Source organism: Myiozetetes cayanensis, unplaced genomic scaffold (assembly GCF_022539395.1).
Source record: "Myiozetetes cayanensis isolate MyiCay16 unplaced genomic scaffold, myiCay2020 scf10, whole genome shotgun sequence".
In the NCBI taxonomy this organism is placed as follows: domain Eukaryota; kingdom Metazoa; phylum Chordata; class Aves; order Passeriformes; family Tyrannidae; genus Myiozetetes; species Myiozetetes cayanensis.
Window position 1 is genome coordinate 26,743,440 of NW_026086605.1, and position 24,790 is coordinate 26,768,229.

The window sequence follows — 24,790 nt, forward strand, 5'->3', positions numbered from 1 at the left end:
AGGCTTTCATTGTCAATTTAGCATTTCTTTCTTTAGCAATAGCTGGGGAAGCTAAAGCCCCTCTATGAACTAAACAGCAATATTTACCTTCAAGGTCTATGGTCTCTATCTTTACTCTCCTCTGATCCTTGCATCTTAACTCCCACTCCCACACAGTGCTTCACAGGCAGAAGGAGAAAGAAGATAGCAATGATCTAAGAAAGAAAAAGATTTGGAGGACTGTTAATTGATTTTTTTGTTTGGTTGATTGTTTTTCTTTTTTTTACTACATGCAAAAATAATTGTAACACCACTTATGTTGTAGAAATATTGAGTTATTTAGGTCGTTGCATTTCTTGTGTTTTCTTATATTCCTTCTTCATTTGACTCATTAGATTTTGGTGAGGTGGATTGTTTTTTATTTCAGAGCATTGCTGATTGCAGACATTACAGATGTGTGCTGTACTTGCTTTCTTCTAGCCTCTGTTAACCTGTCAGAATTGTTCTGGTTTTGAGTGTGTGCCCTGTCCCTGTCCCCTCCCAACCCCCAAAATCTTGCTAGCATCTCTGGAAGTCTTTTTTTTTGTTTGTTTGTTTGTTTGTTTGTTTGTGCTGAGAAGTATCTTCATTTAACAGTATTTCAGTTTCTCCACCTATTTGAAACTATTTTCTAAAGCTGTTTTCATATTCCCAAAAAGCTGCCCCTTTGTGGTGCAATAGCTCCATCCAGTCTCCAGAGAAGTCAGTATGCTGAGATGGGAGTGCTAGGGGTCAGAGGAAAGAGAAACCTTGGTGTGGGGGATGGATCTTCTTTTGGCACAGTTGTGAGTGTGCTGCTTTTTCACTGAATTCCACCATTAATTTCTTTTAGATCAATTAATAAGTCCTACTGAAGCCCAGCTGAATACAGGTCTGATTGGCAAAAGCACTCTGCACCTAAAGTGCCCATCAGAACTGTCACCACTCAATTTTCAGTATAAGTCTTCACTGTGAATGCTAAAACCTTTTAGAGTTTTAGTCACTGCTGTTTCTTTGGCTCCTAGACATTGAACTTTTGAAGTACCCTGGGCCTTTTGTGTCCCATGGGGCTCTCTCCTGAGTCATCTCCCATTTGTTCAGCTTTCACTGGTTTCAGTTGGAGCTGCACAGGAGAATGCAGCCTCTGATGTGCAATTTGGAGGAATTTCAGCGGTGTTCAGGGTTCAGCATTTGAGTTCTGACAGATGGGATCAGATAATACATTTCAAAGTGATGCCAGCATTATTTCCTTTTCTCCTTTTGAGTTTTTCTTGCAAGGTACCATTAGGTGGGCATATTCTTGTACAGTGTTTTTGCTTGGTTTGATTTTTTTGCAGTCATGAAAGCAAGGGTATACTTTTATTTGTAAGAGTTTTGCAGCAAGCCGGAAGTTCTCTAATAGCATGTGATATTTTTCTAATAATGCACTGGTAACTTGAAAATCCTTTAATGTGCTTTTGTTATTTGTGGTTTCAAACTGCAAAAACATTTAGAAAATATGAGCAACATTTGTTTCTGGAAAAAGGTCACAATTAATTTAGGAGTTGCTGACAAGGGAGCATGTGCTGATTTTTTGAGAGATGACTGTCTTTAATTTCTTCCTCTGGAGCTTGAGCTGTTGTTTCTATGCAGCTGTGCATGTGATGCTGTGTCCTGGTGATATGGGGAGGAAAGCAGTCTGTTTAAAGATGTGCTTGTTTGTACTGGCAGAGAAATGTTTCATAGCAATGGGCTATGAAATGGGTTGAGTTAGTACCACATGAGCTTTCTTATATAATCCTCTGAATTAAATACAAAGGAAAAACATTAGTGCCATCTCTCAGTGATAATTTCAGCTACCTCCACAATCTGAGTGTGAAGACAACTAGTGTAAATGACACTGTTTTTTTGCATCTGCTGCTTTATTAGTTTGTTGCTAAATTACACTGATTTGTTCATTTGAATCTGAGGGATAATAGAAAAGCTCCAACAAGTCTCACATCTATAGCACAGTTTTGCTTTATATCACAATGCAATCAAAGCCTTTAAAGTCTTATTGGATTAAATAAAATTTTCTCTGGCACAAAATGGCTGAGGGGCAGCTTCTTGAATATTCTGTATTCAGAACTCTATTGCTAGCTTATACAGAACTGTCTCTGTTAATGCAATAAAATATTTTTCATACTTTTCATTAAGCTTTTGGCTCTAATCCTAGATAAATGCATGCAAAAATTCAAGTAAGTTTAGAACAAGAAACCTATCATTATTTTAAAACCCTGAAGTTTTGTGTTTTTTTTTAATTCTCATGATTTTATTACTAGATTTTTTAAATTTAATTATTCCAGCAGTCTCCCATGGCTAAGGTCAACTACTGTTCAATTAGCACAGCCAAAGCAAGATCTCTGCTTTGACATTAAAAATGCCTGTGTCTGGAATGTTCATTTAACAAATATCAGCAACTTCAGAAAGAGTTTCCATCAGCTGAGACTAAATCATAACCTAAATGTTTACTTTCAAGTTTTTGTTTTCCCCTCCTTCTCCCTTAACGGATATCATGCTAGGACTTGGTATCTTCTCCCCCTACCCACCTTTTGTTTATTTCTAAGAGGACATAAATAAACATTTTAGGTTGTATGTTTTTCAAGGTTCACTGTATTGTGAGTAAATATGCAATCATCTATAAACTATTCTGTGTGGAAGTTTCATTTTTTTTACAAGACCCTTTCTGGTAGGGCTATCACATAATTCTGAAATACCAGGAAAGGAGCAGTAGGTGACTTACTTGTGTGTTAATATGCTATTAACTGACCTTTTCTGTTGCCTTTATACAATGCAGTAGTAATGAAGGAATGCACTATAAAAAAATTTTGAGGTTTTTTGAGAAGGTATTTTTTTGGTGACTGGATTTGCATTGTCAGAGGAAGTTGAGTCGTTTGTAACTGGCTTGCTTTATTTGCAGTGCATTTAAAAATGGATCAGGGTTTTAAAATAAGCATCTTGCTTTTTTTGGTGGCTCAATAAGCAAAGGTTCTCTGAGAAATGCTGCATTATAAATGGATAAAAAGATAAAGGAAAAGTGAGTTTGCATGTCAATACTGAATCCATAGAGCTGGTAATACCCAATGCTAGTCTAAACATGCAGTATTTGTAAAAAGTCTTTGAGTGTTCAAGCTCTGGCATTAAACTAAATGTGGTATCTTCATATTCCTCTGTAGCAATGCACCACATATTTGCCATGCTGGTGTTAATAATTGAACGTTCCTGTGTAGTTACAGAAATTAGATGCTTGTCCACTAGGGACTTCAGAAAAGTTAAGCAGGGTCTTTTTGTCTCTTGGATCTCTGGGTCATTTTTCCTCACTTTTCCTGTAGCACCTAATGCTGTCTGTTGGAAAAAATGTTTACAGTGAGGGCCATGTAGTGTGAGTATCATTTAAAGGTGTTTGGTTTGAGATATAACCAGAAAAATCTGTTTGTGAAGTCAGAATGCTGCGGGACAGATGTGATGGATGGGAATGGCTGCTGCTGCTGCAATCTGTGCAGAAACAGCTGCTGTGAATGCCACTGTTTCCGAGGATATTTTAAATCTTTCATTCTCTCTTTTCCTGTATTTTTCCTTGGTAGTTACAGGTTTATCAATATCAGAGCACAGTACTGGAAACAATGAAACCTTTAGCCTTGAAGGAGCAGATAGTATTTCTAGTAACATACCACACATTGAAGATAATTCAATAAATTAGCTATAGTGAGCCACTCTGTGCTGGTGTAAATATGATGAAAGATATGAATGAGACAAGAATACAAATTCACTTACACTTGTTTTCTAGACCAAGTTTTAGACCTATACAAAAATAAAATAACATCTGTAAACTTCCTGCTCATTTTTATGCAACATTCCCAAAGACTGAGTTTTTTAAAACCAACTCCATGCTTATAAATAAAAGATCTTGAAGCCATCCTTTGAATTTTGAGCTGAATTCTTCTTCATTTGATTAAACAGTACTATGTGAGAGTTGGCAATGGTATATCTGTTTCTGAAGCATGGGAATCAGGAGTAAACCTTTGCTTCTATAGTAAGGCAAGAAAAATAGAGCGAGAGTGCCTAAAATTTCTTTACTCCAATTTAGTTGGAAAGACTGGCAGAAATCAATAGGCCCTACTGCTTTTGCATGAAACACCTGCAACACATGGCAATTTAAAAAGACCTTAAGTTATACATTCTGAATTCAAGGACATGTGAATACCTAATAGAAATTCCCTTTTTTAACCTATAAATATTTGAGTCTGTTGTCCATGTTCAAAGACTAAAATAAATTAAGGACCTGTACTTGTAAATTTGTGAATGCCTACATTTTATCAATTCTTAAAAGAAGCAAAGAAATTAAGCTAAAAACGTCACAGTAGAATGGTGTTGATTTACTACGTTTATGAAGCCGTGAAGGACTGTTCCACCATGGAAAAGTCAACTCAGAATTTGTTTCAGAGTGAAAAATAAGAGACAATATGATTTATTATTTATTACAAAAAGAATCAGGCAAACTGTAATATTTTCTGTTGGTTTGTTATTTCTATACTATTTAGAACAAGTTTGTTTTTATCATTATTTAATGAAGCTGTAACAGAGTTTGTTTCATCATGAATGCAACATGAAATAACAGCAGTATTGTAGCTTTTCGTGAAACTCACATATAGGATATATATCCAGCAGAAAGTACCAAGCAGCTCTAGGGATATCTAGGATGTCAATTACTAACACAACTTCTGAACGTTGTGAATGACCTATGGAGCTCAAACATCTGATCTCTGCAGAGCAGAGGCCTCTGTACAGTTCAGCTGTGCTTAGTGTCCATATACATCAACATGGTTAGACTTAACTAAAAATTGGCCTTTAATAAGACTACATTTGATGTAAAAAACCCCCAAACAAAACAAAAAACCCCAAACAACAAACCCGCCAAAATTTGTTATGTACTTTTTCAACATAAGAAGTGCAGTCCAAGGCTGTCATAAGAAACCACCAGCATCACTACCTACAACTGTTTTGCTTAATGTGAAAGATGAGAGATGGAACCCAAAACAAAAAAAGAAAAGCTTGAGGTCGTGTCCAGCTGGAGAAAATGAAGTATCGCAACTTAAGCCTGTTTACAAATAAAACAGAAGGGTTGATTAATATTGAACAGAGAAGTAATTAAAGTAAAGCAAAACAAAACTTCTAAAGAATATATTTAATCTAAAACTTTAAAATGCTGACCTTGATAAGGTATTTAATTATGACAGGAGTATCCTGCACTTCAAACACTGTGCTCTGAGAATTCAATACATCACTACCTCACAGACATGCTTTGTGATACTGCCTGTCTCCCTTGTTTTGCTCTTGTCCTCTGGGGACACCTCAGATTACTTTGGTCTGTGTACTGTAGCTGCCTTCAGAAAGGGAATTGCACAGATTGTTTCTTCAGAGCAAGCTGACAAATGCAAGTGTTCTGTTCTTTAAAGCTGGATCAAGCTGAGTTTTTGCTCATCAAACAGTTTTAGTTACCCTTTGTAATTATCACAAGTACTTTCAAATAACATCCTCAGTTTTCTGTATTTAAAATGGATAGAAATATAACTGAATGTTATATTTGTATATAACTGATTGTTATGTATGTATTATCTTGATTGCTTTTTCCTGATGGTCATTTAAGTGACCTTTGACTGACCTTAAAAAGGAACTGGGCTACCTTTTCTCTATGTGAAGATATTTTTGTTACAGAAAACCTGATCATTCTTGAAACATCAACAGTGGGGAGCTGGTAACTGTTTGCATTTACAATCATCTTGTATAGTCTCCAAAATTCAACTTGATACATTTCAGTTCAGTGTTTGCTTGCAATCATTAAAAACTGTAGTTTCTCTGTAGTCTGCAACTTTGTGTAAGTGCTGGCATGGAGGATAATGACATGGCCTTTCATTTTGAATTTGTGAAAACATTTGAAAGGAGTTTATTTCCAGGACTTTTTTTTCTCCACTGAAAACTTTGAACTACAATATTTTTTCTCTGGAGAGGAAAAAAAAAAAAAAAAAAGGTGTTGTATACAAAGATTAGGGTGCAGATTTTCTTATTCTTTGTGAATGTATTATAATAATCTTCTGACAGTCTGAATGCAAGAAAAAAATTAGGCATAGTTTTATTTAAAATATACTAAGAACGAAAAAAGTTACTTTGAAATATTTTTGGAATTATCTGATTTTTTTCTTGCAGAGCCATAGTTACAGATGTCTTGTGGTTCAGTGCTTGGTTTTCAACTTTAGGGTTACCTTGGTCGGATATATTGCCTTCTTATTGAGTCATGAGCAAAAAGCGAGTTAATGTGCTTGTGTAATTCTCAATTTGCAAGGTTCTCTGTCCATTGGGCACTGGTTTATTCCTTTGTCAGAAGGCAACATAATATTTTGTGCTAGCCTGTATGGTATACAATGAAACGTTCTTTTGCTATTTCAATATATATTAGAATTCCACAAAGTCGTTAGGAATTATAACTTTTTCAATTAAGATTGAATATGAAGATTGAAACATGGCTCTGTGGAAATCATCATCTACTCTGAAAAATCACTCTTCATTAGAAAAAAACCCTTGTCTTAGTGGAGAAAAATTAAAATATCTGTCAGTCAGACATCTTCCTCTGAAAATTTCACTTTATTGTTGATTAATCCAAATGGATTGGAAAGGTTAAAGAGGTTTATTAGAAGACAAGAGTGATAGCTTATGCTGTCAGCCTATTCCAAATCTAATTATCTGTCTATATATTCCAAAGGTACAACCAAAAGTTCAACCTGTAGTCAAACCTTTTATCTGTGTTTTGGGGGTGTTTGGATGGACCTATAGAAGCCTACAGATGATGTACCTGAAATCACACGATCTCTGGTACATTGCTTGTGTTAAGTTTTAGGCCAGGTTTTGTGACTGGTGAATCAAATTAGCATTGACCTTCGGTACTTGTCTTTTTTGGGTTTTTTTCCACTTCATGTTATTAGTGGATTTTATGAGGGTTTCTTAGATTGATGCTCTGTTGACTGCTCTGGTCATTTTTCATGAAAAAATTTTGTATTTTATTTAAAACCATATCTGAGTGTGTTCATATGAAAATATTGTTCTGGTTAAAGGATCCTAAGTAGGTGTCTTTACATTTTAGATGGGATACTTCGGAAATTGGAAGTGGTTGAAATTATACTCCAGCTTTGTTGCAGATAGTTCTAAATATAAGCATCCTCTCGTGAATCGTTTAAGAAGCCTGATTGTAAATAACATTGCAGTCGCACTGAGGTTTGCATGTCCTGTGCTTTTGCTTTCTGTTGATTAGTCTGTCAGTTGATGTTACTGAGACTAACTTGATCAAATTTATGTGTCATACTCTAAGAATATCCAATATTTCTTTCCTTTTGTTGTTTTCTCCACAGATACCACAACGTATTCCACGGAGCGATCTGAGCACTTTAAGCCATGCAAAGACAAGGATCTTGCGTATTGTCTCAATGAAGGGGAATGCTTTGTGATTGAAACCTTAACAGGATCACATAAACACTGCCGGTAAGTCATTTGGGAAGAAGTTGCAAAAAGAGTTTTCTGTCCAAGGGACAAAGCACTACGGAAAAAATAAGCGTTTGGATGGAGAATGTTAGGAAGCAATGGAATTTGTCTCCAGTTTGGCTGCATCCCTCACAGTTGATGAGTTTTTAGTAGTCTGTAATATTTATAAGTGGAAATATGGAGAGAAAAGAAGCAACATTTTCATCTTTTTACAGATAAGTCTTCACTATTGTATTTTTTAATAATATAAACATGTAAGGATTAATGTTTCATTTTCAAGTTTTTACATATAAAGACCTCTTAGGTATGGACATCTTGAATGTGTTTAAAAGAGTATCAGAAAAGAAAACCACATCACTCAATATAATTATTATAGCTGTAGTGGCCAATAAAAAGGAGTGAGATGCAGAAGGAATACTGTAACATCTTCCTAAAGATGATAATATAAAAGAAATCTGAACCATTTGAGCATTCTTTTAAATAGCAGTAATACAAAATGAAAATCTGTACTTGTGATGTTTTAATTTACTTCTAAGATATTGTATATGGCATACAAAAGGTGAATTGAAGACTCTCATATACTGAATTCTAAACTGAATGTCTAAATCTATGGAAAACTCTCAACATAAGTAATAAAAAGCATCTGAGACACTCAGAGGGAACTTCCGTGAAGGATTTGGGCCTTGAGCAGCCTTGAGCATCTAAATTCCACTAAAAGTAGGGAAAAAATCACAAAATCATATGTGCCTGGTTTGAAAGTGGAAATTTATGGATTTAAAGATTTATGAAAGTCTCCTTATCATCAGAAGAATATTCCTGAGATTTCCATTTTTAATACTATGCTGGTAATGTTTCCTATTCAGTTGAATATGTTTCAGTGAGCATTCATTTCCCTTCTTTATTTTATATTTTTTTATGGCATGCTTAAATTAAATATAAGTAATTTATTGTGGAAAATTGATATCTCTTTCTACTTCCATCATAAAACTTTTCAGGTGTTTTTTTTCTCAAAGCAAGTATGGTTTTCGGTCCTTCTTAGAAACGTCATGAGCTGTTAAGGAAATTGATCACTCAAATATTTAAGTGTTTTTCATTGTCAATATATATGTTGTCAATGAATATTCAAGCTGGACAAAAGCAATTCAAATTAACAGCAAAGAAAATGGGTATATATGACAATTTTTAATTAGGCTGGTAAATTCAGTAGCTAAACAGACTGGTTTCGTAAACTGTGTAGATTAGGTTTTTTAAATATCTGCAGGAGTGTATCTCATAAGAGATACACTTTCACATAAGAGATACACTTTCAGGATCTTTCCCGGTGCCTGCCTTTGCTAAATTCTTGTTTATTTGCTGTGATTCTGATAGTGCAGTCTGACTAATGGTTAGAAGCTTTTCCATCCAAGCTTTTCCCCTTAATTAAACAAGCCAGAATGTTGACTTCTCATTCTTTACTGCAGAGTGAAGTTTTTTCATCACTTTCTTTTGTGTTATCCTTCCATAGGGGGAAGCACCAGTATCTGTGGATCTGTTGCTTCCGTGTGTAACAGATCTGCATCGCTTGTACAGGTTTCTGGCATTGGCACATTCTCTGGGAATTAAACATCTGCATATTTCAGTAGGCACTTTGAACTGTGCAACATAAGAAGACATGTATAAGGCAGTAAAATTTATATGGCAAAAGAAGATGCATTTTAAAATTTAAAAGGTGATTAGTTCTATTGCTTTGTTTAATGCTGTAAGGGCCTTCAACGCTACAAGCAGCAGCTTGTTAAGAATCACTTTTGTACCAGTATGTATGTCATGAATGAAGAAAAACCTTTAAATTTGACCTTTAAAGGCTGTGTCTCTACCTTGGTAACAGACTATGTCTCTCTGTCAGGGCTAGAGTAGTGAGAGTGATGCAGGTGTTTTTCTATCTGTAGCCTGTAACAGTGCTCAGAAATAACAGGTAGAATGTACACATATAGAAAAATACAATATTGATGTACTGTATTTGTCCTCTAACTAGTAAAACAGAAAAATTTTCCTAGGGTTAAGGAATTCCCATGGCAATTAAAAGAATCATTTGAATGCAGAATTATGAAGACAAAATGATACTTTGTTCTCAGAATCAAGCTGCATTGTATATTCTCATTGTGAGTTTGATTTTGCATCTGTTCTGGGAACAGAGCACCAATTTAATGAAATGGGAATTTGCCATGTGGAACAGCTGCAGATACAAGACCTTGATGGAGCGAAAAACTTTCATCCCACTTTGTGAGGTTTAAAAAGTGTTAAAGGATCATATGCTTAGGGCGTTGTGCAGTCCTTGTTGTGTGTACATGTTTAAGGATAAATGTGCTAATGATACGGGGGGGTGGGGGGGAAGGAGGGATTTGATAGCAGTTAATAAATTCTGGAGTTACATCCCAGACCTCTTCTGTATCCGCATGGACCATACTGTCATTGCAAAGAGACTAAACTGGCAGCTCAGGCACCTTTCAGAGCTTACAGAATTCATCATGATGCTGTTTGGAGGAGATGAATGTGTCGATCTCCAGCTGTCACTGATGGCACTGGCAATGGGATGTTGTAGAGCACTGTCTCTCTAACTGGTTTCTGTTCTGAGAGATATGTGCCTTATCTCCTTTGAACCTGTAGCTGTGGAGAGTAGGGTTAACATGCACCCTTGGCAAAGGGCAAGGGGGAGACCACTGGGAATATAGTAAATGAGGAAGTTGGAGGGAGTCCTGATTGTGCGTCTTCCATTCTTATCCACATACAGAGGTGGTGTCCTGAAGTCATGGGATTTTTTTTTTTTAAATGTAATTGATAACTAGAGGGGGAAAATAAAAGTGGTTATAGCTTCAAATTCTCTAACTCAATTTTTATTCAAACTTCTACATTTTACTCGCTGTCTCTTGGTGAAAAATTGCCTAGGATATAAACTGGCAAGAGTTCTCCTGCGTGGTTAGGTAACAAATAATTTACACTGGATGTTGTTTGTGCTATTTTAAAGGTGTGACTTCAGCATTTATTTTTGTGAATGATTTAACATGAGCTTGTTTTAAGGATAGGGTAGGTCAACAGTAGGGGAACTTCATATTTAGCTTCTCCATATGCTAAAATTTTTTCACTGTTGCCACCTTGAGAATTTAAGCTGAATGGTTAGGGTGCCTTTATTTGTAATTTACACACAACAAATCAAGTACACAGTCAACACTGATACATCAGCATTTAACTGGATATTACGTAATACAGGCTTTAAAAAAACTGTTTAGGTTTTCTCTGTACAAGTTTATTTCAAAGACCCCATCTCAAGTCACTCTGGGATTTTTTTGAGTTTTCTGTTGGGTTTTTTTGTGGTTTTGTTTGTTTGTTTTTTGTTTGTTTTTTTGTTTGTTTTTTGTTTGTTTTTTGTTTGTTTTTTGTTTGTTTGTTTTTGTTTGTTTGGTTTTTTTAATTTGGATTTTGTTCTGGTTTTTTGTTTGTTTAGTTGGTTTTGTGTGTGATTCTTTTAATTTTTTTTTTCTATTTAGTCCCTGCATTTTCTTTTTTTACCCTTTAGGATTGGAAAACGCTGGATGAATGATTGGCTAAAACTTTTGAGGGGAGAAGAGGATTACACTTTTAAAATTTGTGCTCTGAAAGAAACCATTAAGACTACTGTGTATGCACAGGAAGTCTTGGTGTTGGCAGTGAACTCTGATGTACTCTTTATAGATTAGAGTATGTTGGTTGAGACATTCCTTTCATCCTGTGCTCCTGTCCTTCTTCTCTCCTTCATGAAGCAAGGAATATAAAGCCTGAATAAGTTCTTTAACAATGGAGAGTGAAAGAATAGACTCACAAATATAAGTAAGCAAAGCGTCATATCCAGTTGACCAAATTACAGCAGGTTATAGATATGCATCCAAAGTGCACTATTTTGCTTACAATCCCATTTTTCAAATTTCATATGACAATCTGCTTTCGATACATCTTGTTCTGATGAATTTTGACCTTGGTGATCTTTTTATTTATAAATTTTCAATTTTTACATTTAGTTTGTAAAACAATTGTACAAGCATTTCTCAACTGTGTTTAAAATCTGTCATGAGAGCAGAAGGATTGACTCTCCATTTCATGAAAGTCCAGTTTGGATAAATATTTATAATACTGCAAGGTTTTATTGTGAGTCTTCTGCATAGTAGTAACTGTAATCTAGGCATAGCCCTTGCTGTCATTAAAACCAGGAGAAAGGGATCAAACAGATGGGACTTAAGAACAGTTCTGAGCATGGCATATGATATGTGCACTTAACCATAAGTTAGAAATCTAAAAAGCTAAGAGTTATAATATCCCTGATTTAGTTACATGGCTTGTGTTATCTAGGCTTTCACAGTCTGACCTAGGTGTTCTAAAATACCAGCCACTCCATTTTGTGTATTCCCCCATCTTTTATTACAGTGGAACTTTTCCAGAGTGCTTCCAATGTGTAAATTAAAGCAAGCCCAGAAAATAATTCACTATTGAATAAATAAAAAAAAAAAACATTGATATTACACTATTCCAAGGTTAGTTTCATCAAAAGTAATCCATTGTATTAAGCTGACAACATAACATACAGTTACAACATTTTAAAGGAGGAAGAAGGCTGTGCTTGAAATTTGAGATATTTTTCATGTCAAGGGCAATCAACAGACCTCCTGTTGTGAAAATTATCAGTTTATGAGCAGAGCTGTAGCACATATCTAGGTTCTATTTGCATAGTTGCACACATCATTATCTGGAAATGCCTCTGTCTTTACTTTCATGTTCGCTATAGAAAAACCTGAAATGAACATGAAATACAACGTTACATAGCTCCAAGCTGCTGTTAAGTAACTCTTTAGCAACTTTAATATAGATATTACATTGCATTATTATTACATCGCCTGCTTATTCAGCAGTGCTTTCGCAGCCTGTGGTTGCTCTCAGCAGTGTGGTTGTTTCTGTTAGCTCAGATGAAATAACCTGTGTGCCTAAAGTGTTGTGACCCTGTTCAAAAACTCAGCCTGTAAGAAATCAGGCAGCTGGAACTCTGGCCAAGAAGTCTCTCCCATGTAGTGCAAATCCCCAGCGTTGAATCAGTTCGGTTTTGTTCATAAACTCAAAGTAGAGCTAGTAGACAATAAATAAGTAAAAAACATTATTGCCTTAAATAATATCAACATCAAATTTGCCTACTTCTCCCCTTTTTACTGGAAAAAATCACACTTCTCTAGTTTTAGGTATTTCTTTTCCTTCATAAAAGAAACAAACTCAAAAAAATACCAAAGCAGAAAACACTCCCAAAACCCAAAGCGCTTCTGTGCATTTGCTTTCAAGCTCCTACCAGCTTGAAATTATAGGAAGAGGTTTCGTGTCCTTGCTGTCACATAGCTCGTTTCTTGTTTTAAAGGTATGAACTGTGAAGAAAAATGGTTTATAAACATCAAGGTGAAAGCCTTGGTGTGAAGGCCAAGGTATCTGTAGGACTCTTACTTGTCACCTAGATATTCTTGGTACCTAACATCTTTCAGTTATCCAGTCCTACATAATTTATTACCAATTGGTCTGAAACTTTTTGTAGTCAACACAGAAGCCATAAGCTCTTTTAATTAGAATCACTTAATCAGAATAAAATTTATATTATTTCGTCCAAATACTAAATATCACCTATATAAAACCAATACTTTTTACATTATCCCTACTCTTTTTTTTTAACAGTCCTCTAAAACAAAACCCTTTCAGTTGTGATATTATGGTATAAGAATGCAATAAATAACAAATAGATTTTTAAATTTAAAGTTTGAGTCTTTTTACTCAGGTTCAATAGTGCAGGAACATATGATATTCACATGAAACACTGCTGTATTCAATAACATCTGATTCATGCTTCCATAATTTAACATTCAGATGATAGAGGCTCTTGAAAGCTTCTTGTCAAAACACTTTAATTATTGATTAATTTTGGCAGTATCAACACTCCATTTTTACAGTGTTTTTTATTTACAGACTTTCCCCTAGATTATTGCATTTAGCAGATATTTGCCTTCATCACTCTGCTGTAACTTCTGTAGTAGAAAAGTGAAGTTCAGTTACTTTCAACTATCTGTAAAACTAAGAGTTTTAGTGCAGAAGTGTAACAGCATTTCAAATGTCATGGTGTTTCCCTTGATGTGTTTACAAAAGTTCACCCTTCAGCACATGCTTGAGTTTTTGAGTACTGCAGTAAACCAGTGTTTATTACTGTTGTTTCTGTTCAAATAGTGTCATTCCTTCAAGCAACTCTGAGCACCAGAGGAGTGACTGGCAAAACATCTATTATCCATTTATCCCTCTAAAACGTTTTCTGAAAACAATTTTCTATTAGTCTTATTATTTTAGGGAGGATAAATTAATGCAGTGGTAAAAAGAAATACAGAATAAAACAAAGCTTTGTATTTAATGATAGTTTTAAGTTTCTATTGGGAAGCTGTAGTCTGTATCCATAGTGTTTCAGGTTTTATTTGCTCTCTGCTGAGAACCTTAGGCCAAATTTTCTAATACTTAACAATATGATTTCCTGGTTACTCTTCTGTCTTTTGAAGTTGTGAAATTTACAGTCCTACTTAAGATTGTGATGAAGGTGCACTTTTCCTGTGGGAGTAATAAAGTAAAAGTCATAATTCTGCACACATAAAATACATGCCCAGATAATTAAATTACACTCTAAACCACCTGTGATTCATTGATTTAAACAAATATCCATAAACTAAAATAGAATTCTTAGTCCATTTCTTCTGGTTTGAAATGCTTATTCAAATTAATATTCTTGGAAGAGTTTGAGGAAGGAGAGGAAATAAAAGAGAAATTGTGTAGGTATGTATCCCAGGTTAATGTTGAAGCTTAAGAAAATGAAGGTTTTAAACTGGTGTCAGCATGGAGTATTGAAAAGCCATGGAATTAATTTCTCTTTCTGAGAATACTGAAAGACTAATGTATATCCGTTTTCAGTTAATGTAAAATATGGGAAAACACAGTTACAGGCTTAGCACATCCCCCTGCCTACTCTTTTTTTTTTTTTTAGCCAAACATTTCTAATTAACAGATAATAGCATCTAATGAAACACTGTTAATTCTTAATTTATGTATGTACACAGTTATTTCCCAGATATAAGATATAAGTGTCCTTTCTTAGGACAACCAGTAATGTCAGTGAAACAGAAGTATTTCTGGAAGCTTTCCTTCTGGAGGACTAGAAGAGAAAGAGACCAAATTCAGCTCCCTTTGGATTTGCCAAGATCCCTTCAGTTGGTTGAATCAAGAGTTGGGCTATAACCCTGAATTTTGGTAGAGGGAAATGAGAAATGTAGTTGCCAGCTCAGCAGCTGAGATAGGTTGTTTTTTTTTTTCCCTGAGGCTGCTAATAATTCTTGTGTTTCTTGATTTGGCACCTGAGTGGGAGATTAGGGAGCAGTGCTGTGCTAGCATTTATTACGTCTCACTTTTAAGAATACTTAAAGCCAGTGGGACCTTTCATTTTTATCACCACCTTTTCTGGTGCCTACATGTGTTTCTTCTGTAGCTGTGTCTTGTCATTATAGGTTAGCAAAGCATTTCAATTGTATAGCACATCTCTCATAGGGATAACTTAAATCCATTCTATACAAAATACAAACTTCCATTAAGAAAATTGATGTGTTAATGGAAGAAATTGTGTCTAAACTGCCTCCTCCTTCCTAGTTCTAAAGGAAAATAAAGTTATGATATGTACAGAAAGCTATTTCTTGGTACATGCTATCTGAAACTAAATACAAGATGAAGAGGTATATTCTGAAAATTAGAAAAATACAAATTGATCAAGTCCTTCCCTTGCAAAGGAATATTTTGTTAATTTATAAGAAATGGGGTGTTCCCCCTTACTTTCTAAAAACCCCCAGTGGAAAAAAGATTGCATGGCTTTCATAGTACACACAAAGTATTTGTAGAAAAGAAAACCAAACCTTAAAATGTATGGGTGCAAATATTGGTGGCATATATTGCATCTGTCTTGAAGCTAACATATGCAAATATTCTGCCATCAAATTCTGCTTTTAAATTAACTTGGAAATGAGTTAGGGTTGTTGTTGTTCTTACCTCCCTTAAGCAAGGAAGAATTTGTGAAGTGCATAATGCAGACATCTGAAATCTCTCATTTAAATTCTCATCCTTGCCAGTGTCTTAAGTACACTGAAAGCAATAGCATTTCCAATCTAATCCTATCTGCAGACATTCTCCCAGAAGATCTGCTGGGGAAAAAAAAAAAACAAAACGTGCTAGGAGAAGAAATAAACTCTAGACAATTGAGTCCTTTGAATAGAAATAAATGCCAACTGTATCAAAATGCTAAATACCAGAACTTTAATCCACCAGAACTCTATATTCATCTAAATGAGAAGAACAAACAAACCCACCTGTTTCCTCTATCCTTCACTGCAAAGAAAACCCTTCCTGCTATCTCAGATAGAAACAGGGGAAGTAAGGCAAAAATGTGTGGATCATGTAATGCTGTGGAAACTGGGGTATCTGAGATCAGACATGCGGGTAAACTGTCTTATATGAGGTGTGTTAAATAGATAAATATTCTGGTTCTTATCCAGAAACCATTAATGTGTTCAGGAGCGAATGGATTGTTTGAATTTTGAACATGTTCCCTGAAGCTATTCCAGTGCAGAGGGGTGAACTCTTTAGGGCAACCTGCCAACAGTATATAATAAGAAGTTGATTTATATAAAATATATTCAGAGATAATGCCAGAAGGTTGTAATGAAACACCTTTTGGGCTGTGTTTGTGTCTCATCAGCTACTTTGTGAGGTAGCAAACTGCAGTTTTTACAAGAATTGTGCTGTTGAAGAAGGCCAGTGTCAGAAATCTAGAGTAATAAGTTCCCTCTTACTTGAGTCAGCATACAAAACTGTGGTCAAACTCCAAACTGCTTAAGATAGTTGTGCCAGGGGTACCTGGTTAGTTAAAAATGCAAAGGATAACTAATAATATTCAAGGGATATATGACAGAGGAGTGCAAAGTCAGAGGTTATCTCTGGAATTAGTTCTGACAGACAAGCGTCTGCTATAAAACTATATAAGGCTTTATAAAAATTAAGTTTAAAAACAATTAAAGAATATTTGTCTGTTTTGCAGTCTGTATTATTATGGAAGACATCATGGGAGATTATTATCAGTAACCAGTTGGAGAAAACATTTTTGCTTGACATCAAGCTTGTTGAAAAAACAAAGAGGAGATACATTTCTGCCTTTAAACACTGTAACTCTTCTGAAAGTGCGGCTCATGAAAACAGTACAGATGTTTCAAATTTAAAAAGCAACTATCTCTGAATTGTTGCAAAATTTACAAGAGAAAGGAATTTTGATCACCTGTATTGAAAGATTTTTAGATACTCTTCCATGCTGCCAGCAGCTCTTTCCTGTGTGGCACCTGAAGTTTATGATGTCATTTACGTGCATAGCTATGATGGGAAAAAGTGAGATATGAGGGGATTTTAGTTTTGGAGGATTTATGTAGGGATACTATTCCAGTAAATAAGGAAGAAAGTTCATTGCTTTTTCCCCTTCAGTCTTCATGTTATTTGAGCAAGTTCAATCCACAGCAACCAATTTAGAGACAAAAAACGCATGAAGATTATCTTTCTTCAGAGACACTTCAATTAATTGCAGATACATTGTCTGGTATAGTCTAGGGCAGAATGTTGTTAAAAGACCATTTATATGTTTATATATTTTTACTATATTATATATATAAACTATATAAATTTTGTATTTATATAGTTTCAATGCCTTCCTAGGCACTCCATGTATGAAATTAAGTATTTATTAGCCTTTGCGTCTTGGGAAAATAGAGAGACTCGCCATAAATTATGCTTATAAGTTTTGTTGTTTTTGCAGGATGGAATTAAGTTTGATGTCTAAATATATAACCTTTTTCTATTTCTCTACAGGTTCCTCCCCATGCTTTCCCCCTCCCCCTCCCCATTTTTCATTTTCAGTTATATATATGAGAAATTCAAAGGCAGAACTTGCTATTTTCAACTAAAACACCCAACCCACAACCAAAACCCTCAGGGCTTTTGCTTTCTTTGTATTTGTAAACCATAGAGGAATAGAGAGCAAAGAGGAAAAGAAAAAAAATGGCAGAGTTAATTGCTAATGGTATAAAATACATTTCTATTTTGTCAAGGTCTTGGATCTAAGTACTTTGAGAAAAAATTACAAGTTATTGAGTAATGAAAACGTGACCAGAAACATTCAAGATTTTTTGTCTTTAAGGCCACTCTGAGTAGGATGGGACCCATTCCCGGTATCTCTGTTTCAGAGTCCAAATGTAAACTTGAATTTTTGTTATGCATTTACTGAAAATCCTGGTTATCAGTGTCACAGTGTATTACAGATGTCCATGTGCATTGAACCAGAGGAAGGATTTTGAAGATCAGCACTATGAGAACACTTTTTTTATGTATCTTGATATATACTGAATTTGCAACTGCAGTAAGGAGAGTTTTATATTATTAGAATCACTTTGGTGTTTAATTGATGACAGACATAAAAAAGGTATGTATGGTATGTATGTATACATATGGTATGTACCTGAGGAATAAAACCAACAAAAACCAATCCTTTAAATGTATATTTGTTAGAGATTTTGAGTTTAATTTTCAGCTGTCACCATTATTGGTGACAGAGTTTCTTCTCTTTAGAGCTTTGTCATCTTTGGTAGATGTCCAACAGAATCATGGAAAAATGGGCTCAGGAAGGATCTGGGGATGTCATTCATGGTCACACAAAGGCAGTGAACCTCTGACAGATATTTATCTGACCTGCTCTGAAAGACCTCTCAGATTGGAGGTTTTATAGTGTTCCCAGGCAATACATTTGAGTGATCTTTTCCCTTTCCCTTGAAAGGTGTTTTCTGAGGTCCAGTCTAGCATTTTGTAGCAGAGGTTCAAACCTGTCACTACTCACTCTGTTCATCATGGAAACTTCATCACGTTCTTTGTAACTTCTTGTTAGAGGTTAATTAAATTTACTATTTTCTTCACACAATATTCCTTTTTGGAGGCTAACTTTTCCAGTCTCACCTCAGTGTTACCTGAAAAGTGGTGCATTACAGATCTGATATTCTGAGTCTGCTGAGTTAAGTAAGTTTAACAAATGAGAATGGTTTCACAACGTTTATACCACTTTTAGGGCAGAATTTGAAGACTGATTCAGTCCTCTAAGTGACTGTTGGCTGAAAAAAATTAATCCTTACATTATCATTCTTTAAAATATATCAAATTGGAATGCTAAAAGTTGTTATTAAAGGATGAACGACTTCAAGTCATAAAATGCTTCATGATTTTTTCCTCAAAAGCCCTTGGGAATCAGTTTTATTTTCTCGAAAGGAATTTTCTCCAAAAATCGGAGTCTATTTAGTTCATCAATTTCAGCTTACAGAAAAGCCTTTTTTTGGTATCACCCCTCCCCTTGTCCCTTCCTCCCACAGTTTGTCTTTTTGAACCAATTTTTTTTAATAGAAGAAAGTGCAACAGTGTTGTGACTGTTACCTAAAGCTCAGTGGTGTCAGTGGTACAGGTGATTATATTTTTACAATAGAACTCTTAAAACGCCCAACTTTCAAATCTCTGGTTTTGCCTGATGTCAAGGCAAGTTCTTCTGCACACCATTAGCTAAATTAGAAAAATTTCATCTGTGTAAAAATCTTCTTGTGGAATGGCAGGAGAGGAGAAAAGGCAGAATCAAAATAATACCTTTTTTCTGATTTCTCACTAAACTTTTAAAGCCCAGAGACATGTAGTAATGGCTCTTAAGTGTTGTGTGGGGTTTTTGCTGTTCCCTCCAAAGTTATATTAGCCACAGGAGATGACTTGCTGTGATTTTTATGCTACATGTGTTGCTCAGCTGTTGTTTTCCAAGGTGATCATCCCTGGAGTAAATGTGTAACTTCCTGTTATGTTTTAAATCTCCATTCACACAGAATCAGCTCCCATTGGAAGCAAACCTGAGGATACTCATGTATCCTAACATCTTGTCTTCTGTGGTGTAGCTTAGCGTGCTGCTTATGATCTGTGAACACGCTGGTCATGTCCCAAACCTTGTAACTGAGCAAAACTGCTACAAATAGGTCAGTTATACACTGTGGATGTTTAACACTTGTCAGAAAATCCTTATGGTGGAAGGTCATTAGTGTGTCTGCTAAAAAGTACTCTAAGACTCAGAAGAGCTTTAGTTGTGTGTCTTTAAGCAGAGCTTTTATTCTGAATAGAACCACAGTATTTTATTTAGTGTGTATATTTTAAATCTTTGAAGAGTACCAAAACCAAATTATTTTAACTTATGCTTTCTTTATTTATCAACATTGATTTTGAATATAAAATGGAACTCTTTTTAAAGTGCTGCTTTTAAATTTGTATTTTGAACGTACAACGTTTAACAAGTTAAATGTTTGCTTATTTATTTTACCCTTGTTGGAAGGTTCAAAGGAAGCACTGGATATTAAATATAAATTGATTATTAGATCACAATGTTCTTCTAGAAAGATGAGAAACCAAAAAATTGGACTTATTATGTTGTAGCATTTACAACTTTATCTTTCCATTGAAATAGATGTAAATAGGAAATTGAGTGTCTCTGCACATATTATTGCATTTTTAATTGTCGTCTTCTTCTGATGTTAGATCTGAAAGGAAATTTGTCCTGACCATGTCAGGTTGTTGGTGTGTGTTGTTTTCTGCATAGCTGTGCTTTATTCTCCTGGTAGGGACCTGCAGATGCTGCAGTTCCCTCCATGGAAGTGCAGAGCCTGCATGGTTTAGGAGGCTGGAGCTGGGATGCAAATTTTCTGCACTGTTCAGCTGATTTCAGTAGTCCTGATCAAGGTCTTCTGACTGCATGCTAGAACAGCAATAATACATAATAAGAGGAAAGTCATAAACTTTAAATCCACAGTAAATCACTGGATTTCTTTTTACAACTGGTTTAAATTACATTATTTTAATTAACCACTACACCTTGAATGGAAACAGCAACACAATGCTGTGATTGAAATGAAATACCAACTTACAAATTTTGAAATTATTTTTGTCCTTTTTAAAAAAAAAAAATTTATAAAAAGATAAAACCCCACAAATTTAAAAATAAAAATCAGTACATGAAAACTCAAGTTATCCAGTCATAACTTTCATGGTAACTATCTTTTGTTCTTGCAGCAAAAATGCAGTGAAACCATGAAGGTTAGACAATATTAAAATTTCCTTATAAAAATGTCCCTCATGCGGATAATTTAAACATATCAGCATATTCAAGGAATAAGTTTGCATTTCATTTTGTAGTGAATAATGTTGTCAAGTCTGTAGTTTCCATTCTTTGGTTGAATACAAGCCATTTAAAGTCTGAGCTGTGATATGAAAAGAAGTATATTGTTGTTAAAGAAACGGTACCCTGAAAGCAGATGTAGGGTATAGTTGTGTTGGAACAAAGGAAGAACATTCTGCAAGGTAAATTATAAGATGTACTGGATATTTTCTCCAAGCCATGTGGGATTGTGTTTTATTTTTAATAAAGCATGATCTGTATTAAAAACCTTTGTGTTTTGATGAAAGCTGTGTTTATATGTATGTGCCAGAATTTATTGTCACTGTGATTTATGTTTAAAACTATCTGAAAACCTTTTTTCTAACTTTTTTTCCATCAGGTACTGCGTATTTCTTAGAAAACAACAGCAATTGGTTTTTTTACTGAGTATATAAGTCTTTGCAACAGCTGTTTTGTCTGTCCCTTTCCTATCTAATGATATTTTATCCCGACTTCATGGGGCAATTTAATTTTATTTTGTAAAAACATCTTAAAAAACCCTAGAAATACTTTTTCATTGGCTTGTTTTTTTGAAAAGTTTATTGAGGATGGGGACCAGGGGGAGGGAAACACTTAGAAATGGAATGAAACCTCAGTTTGATCTTACTGGCTTCAGGCAAATCTCTACAGACAGGTCACATTCCTTTGGCCTCATTTCACACAAAAATCTGCGAGTGGTGTTTTTGGTTTGGTTTTGTTTTGGTGGGTGTCTTTTTTTTTTTTTGCTATTTTGATTTTGAAAGGTACAGAGTAGAATAATTAACACAAATTCTAAAGTGAGCAGGGAGCTGGAGTTGATGGGATCTCTGGCAGACTCTTTGATGCTGCAGAATGGAACTTTGTGTAGGAGCTGCACTTGAGTCAGGCTGCCCCTTTACTTCTGCCCTTCTTCTCTGTGTTCCTTTCTATTCATTTCTCTTCTTTCTTTAAGTCTCTTCTGACATTGTTCAGATGGTGGTGAGGTTTTGACTCTCTGAGTCCACTACCATCAAAGTCTGAGGGAGGGTTGTACTGGATGGAGCATTTCTGGTGGACTGTGTTCTGGAGGAATTTTTCAAGTCACTATGACTGGAGCTAGGGCTTGTGAGGATGACTAAGTCCTAAAAATGAGTTTTCTCTAGTCTTTTCAGGGAAATACTAGCAAAAGCCTGAAACAGGCTTTCACCCCCCACCCCCTCTAGTGGCAAAAGTTTATTTCAAAGGTTGTCTTGACAAAAGATAAGGTGGATAATGTTACCAGTATAAGGCTGTAGTTACTGGCTAGTAGGCATAGTTAGGTCAGCAGAGACAGCACGCTGATTATTTCTGAGGACTCCAGAAGAAAAGATGGAGAATGAGAATTTTGATCAGTAACATAAAGAGAACATGGGGAACTAAAATTAACATTTGATCCATTAATAAGCCAGCAACCATTAAATAAGACTTAAGTGCCTAAATATGGAGGTTTTTGTATTCAAACAGCATCGAAGTCTTTGTGTGCTGAGGAAAATTATGCATAAGGGAATGTTGTTCATAAATCTGTGGTGTTACTTTCATGCGAAATTGCTGCCGTGCCCATGTAACTTGCTAACCAAAAAATAGTGCAGAAATCATTAGAACTTCCTGTTACTGCATCGTCCATGGTCTACTTATTTTTTGTCTTTTTAGAACAATGGACCATTTGTTTTATAAATCATTCAGTGTGTTTCAAAAGCTTTCAGCACTAAATCAGTTCATATTACAGAGCAGCAGAAGAGTGTGACATTGTAACTGGTCTGGCAGATTATGTATCAGTGTGAGATACTGGTCTAGTGTGATAGAGAAAAACTTTGCTAAAATGGACTCAAAAAGCAGAGCATTATTTACATATCTCAGTATTGGTTCAAATTATACAAGATGTTGACAGAAAGGATAGTAGTACTGGAGAAGGGAAATGGGGTTTCCTTTGTTAGTTTGACCGGTTTGATCATTGCATTCTAGGAAAGAGATGTTTGTCTCATTGTGGGTATCTATAGAGATGAAAAGTCAATATTAGGGTTTATTTTTGGAATAGTGCTGAGGGTTTACCTCTGTACATCGAAACTTTAAAAATGTCCACTGTTCTGGAACTAGGAGTTGCAAATTCAGCAGAACAAATTTCTTTGAAAAAAGCATTAATTTCTTCAACTCAAATGTTTTATTCAAGACACCTCATGCTCTACAAAAGTTCTTCTAAACTGACAAACATTCTTTTGTGAATGGTTGTGGAGGGCTTATCCCTCCTGCCCTCACAAACATTGCTGGATCCTGGACATGTTGATTCTGACTGGGGTGTCCCACAGGAGCAGGACATCCCTCATTTTGACCAAGTCTGATGAGCCTTGTAGGTTATGCTTGTCATTAATTTCCTTGCACAACTACTGTAGCATCTGCTCCTCCAGGTTCTGCACTATGTAGGTTTTGCTAGCATGAGTTTACAGAGTGAGAAACCTGGTAGAGAAGAAGGTCAAATAATTAGGAAAGATGGTTCCTTTTAGCATGTTATTCTGTCCTGTTGCAAAGTAAAATAGAAATTAAAAAAAGGATGAGTTGTTTGGACAAAGGCACTTACATTCCAAGACCAGTTATTACTGCTATTTTTTTTGTGCAGTAACTTGGTGGCTTGCTGTTTAAGGACCAGAAAAAGACAATACCCCAATGTTTGTGGAAAAAATTTGCTAGTAGTGAATATGTCAAAAGTTTACTTTGGGTCATGCCAATATCAATCATTTTCAAAGCTGACCACCAAACTTAATATAAATAATGATTTTAATGTGTTAAATGTTTAGCCATTACTTACATATCAAATGCTGTTAAATATAAATTTAAACCTAAAATTATTCATAAAATTGAAATCTTTGAGGCTAAAATGATGAATTACATAGAATTCTCTAGAGTAACTGTAATACCACGTTCTGATTTATGAGTGATTGAGCAAGAAACAACTATCTCCTCTCTCCTCTTGTAGTTTTAAGTAGTTACATTTGAGTGTATATTTATCTTTCTTAATATTGACTTTGGAGCAAGAGGTTGAAGGATTTAGAAAAATACATCGGTGTAAGGGAGGTAAAATTTTTCATAATTGTAAGCACTGTCTCCTCTTTGGAGTAGTTATTACTGTAACCTGTGAAGCTGAATTGGGTTTATGTGTAGATCCAGTACCTGTGTAATTTTTTTCGGTCATTTGCTTCTGTGACTTACATCTGCTAGGCCAGTTTTGCAAAATCTTTTCCCCCCATGAACTTTAGATGAAAGAAAGCATGATGGTACTATTCAGGCTGTATTTTCTGCTGAAATTGTTTGCAGGTTTATGAAATCCAAAAGGTAATTGAATATATTCAGTGATACTTTGTGATTATGTCTCCTGAAACTGAGGGGAATAACTGGTTAAGGAAATGTACATGTTAGTGATTGCAAGGAGGGGCTAAGTAAAATTTAGAGATAAAATATTTAGGAAACAGCAGCAACAATTAGAATTTTACGTGTTTTTGTGTATATGCAGCTAAAGTGAAAACATCACAAAGCAAGAAGCAAAGGTAGTCTATTTTGAAAAGAACTATCAAGTTCTCATAGCAGTGGTTTTAAAATCCTCACTGCTGTAAAACCCTGAGCACTCTGTGTTTGGATAGTAATGACTTAGAGCAGTGGAAATGTTTGGTACACTGCACTCGCTATAAAGATTTTTATATCTACCTCATTTTTGTGAGTAGTGCACAGTAGAGTATTTCCAAATATATGAAAATGGATGAGACAGTGGTGATATATGTGACATGTTAGCAAAAAAACAGACTGTATGAATTTTAAATTAGGTGCAAAATTAATTCATTATGAATTATGGATAACTATAATATTTGCAGAGATGAAGTGTCTAGT

General features: G+C 35.1%; 1 protein-coding gene across 1 annotated transcript in view; it reads left to right on the plus strand.

Moving 5' to 3' along the window:
- NRG3 (neuregulin 3) overlaps window positions 1–24,790 on the plus strand; it is a 369,474-nt gene that overhangs the window by 140,439 nt on the left and 204,245 nt on the right. The window contains 1 exon segment of the mRNA XM_050305457.1: window positions 7,416–7,545. Within this exon segment, the coding sequence (XP_050161414.1) occupies window positions 7,416–7,545 (130 nt within the window).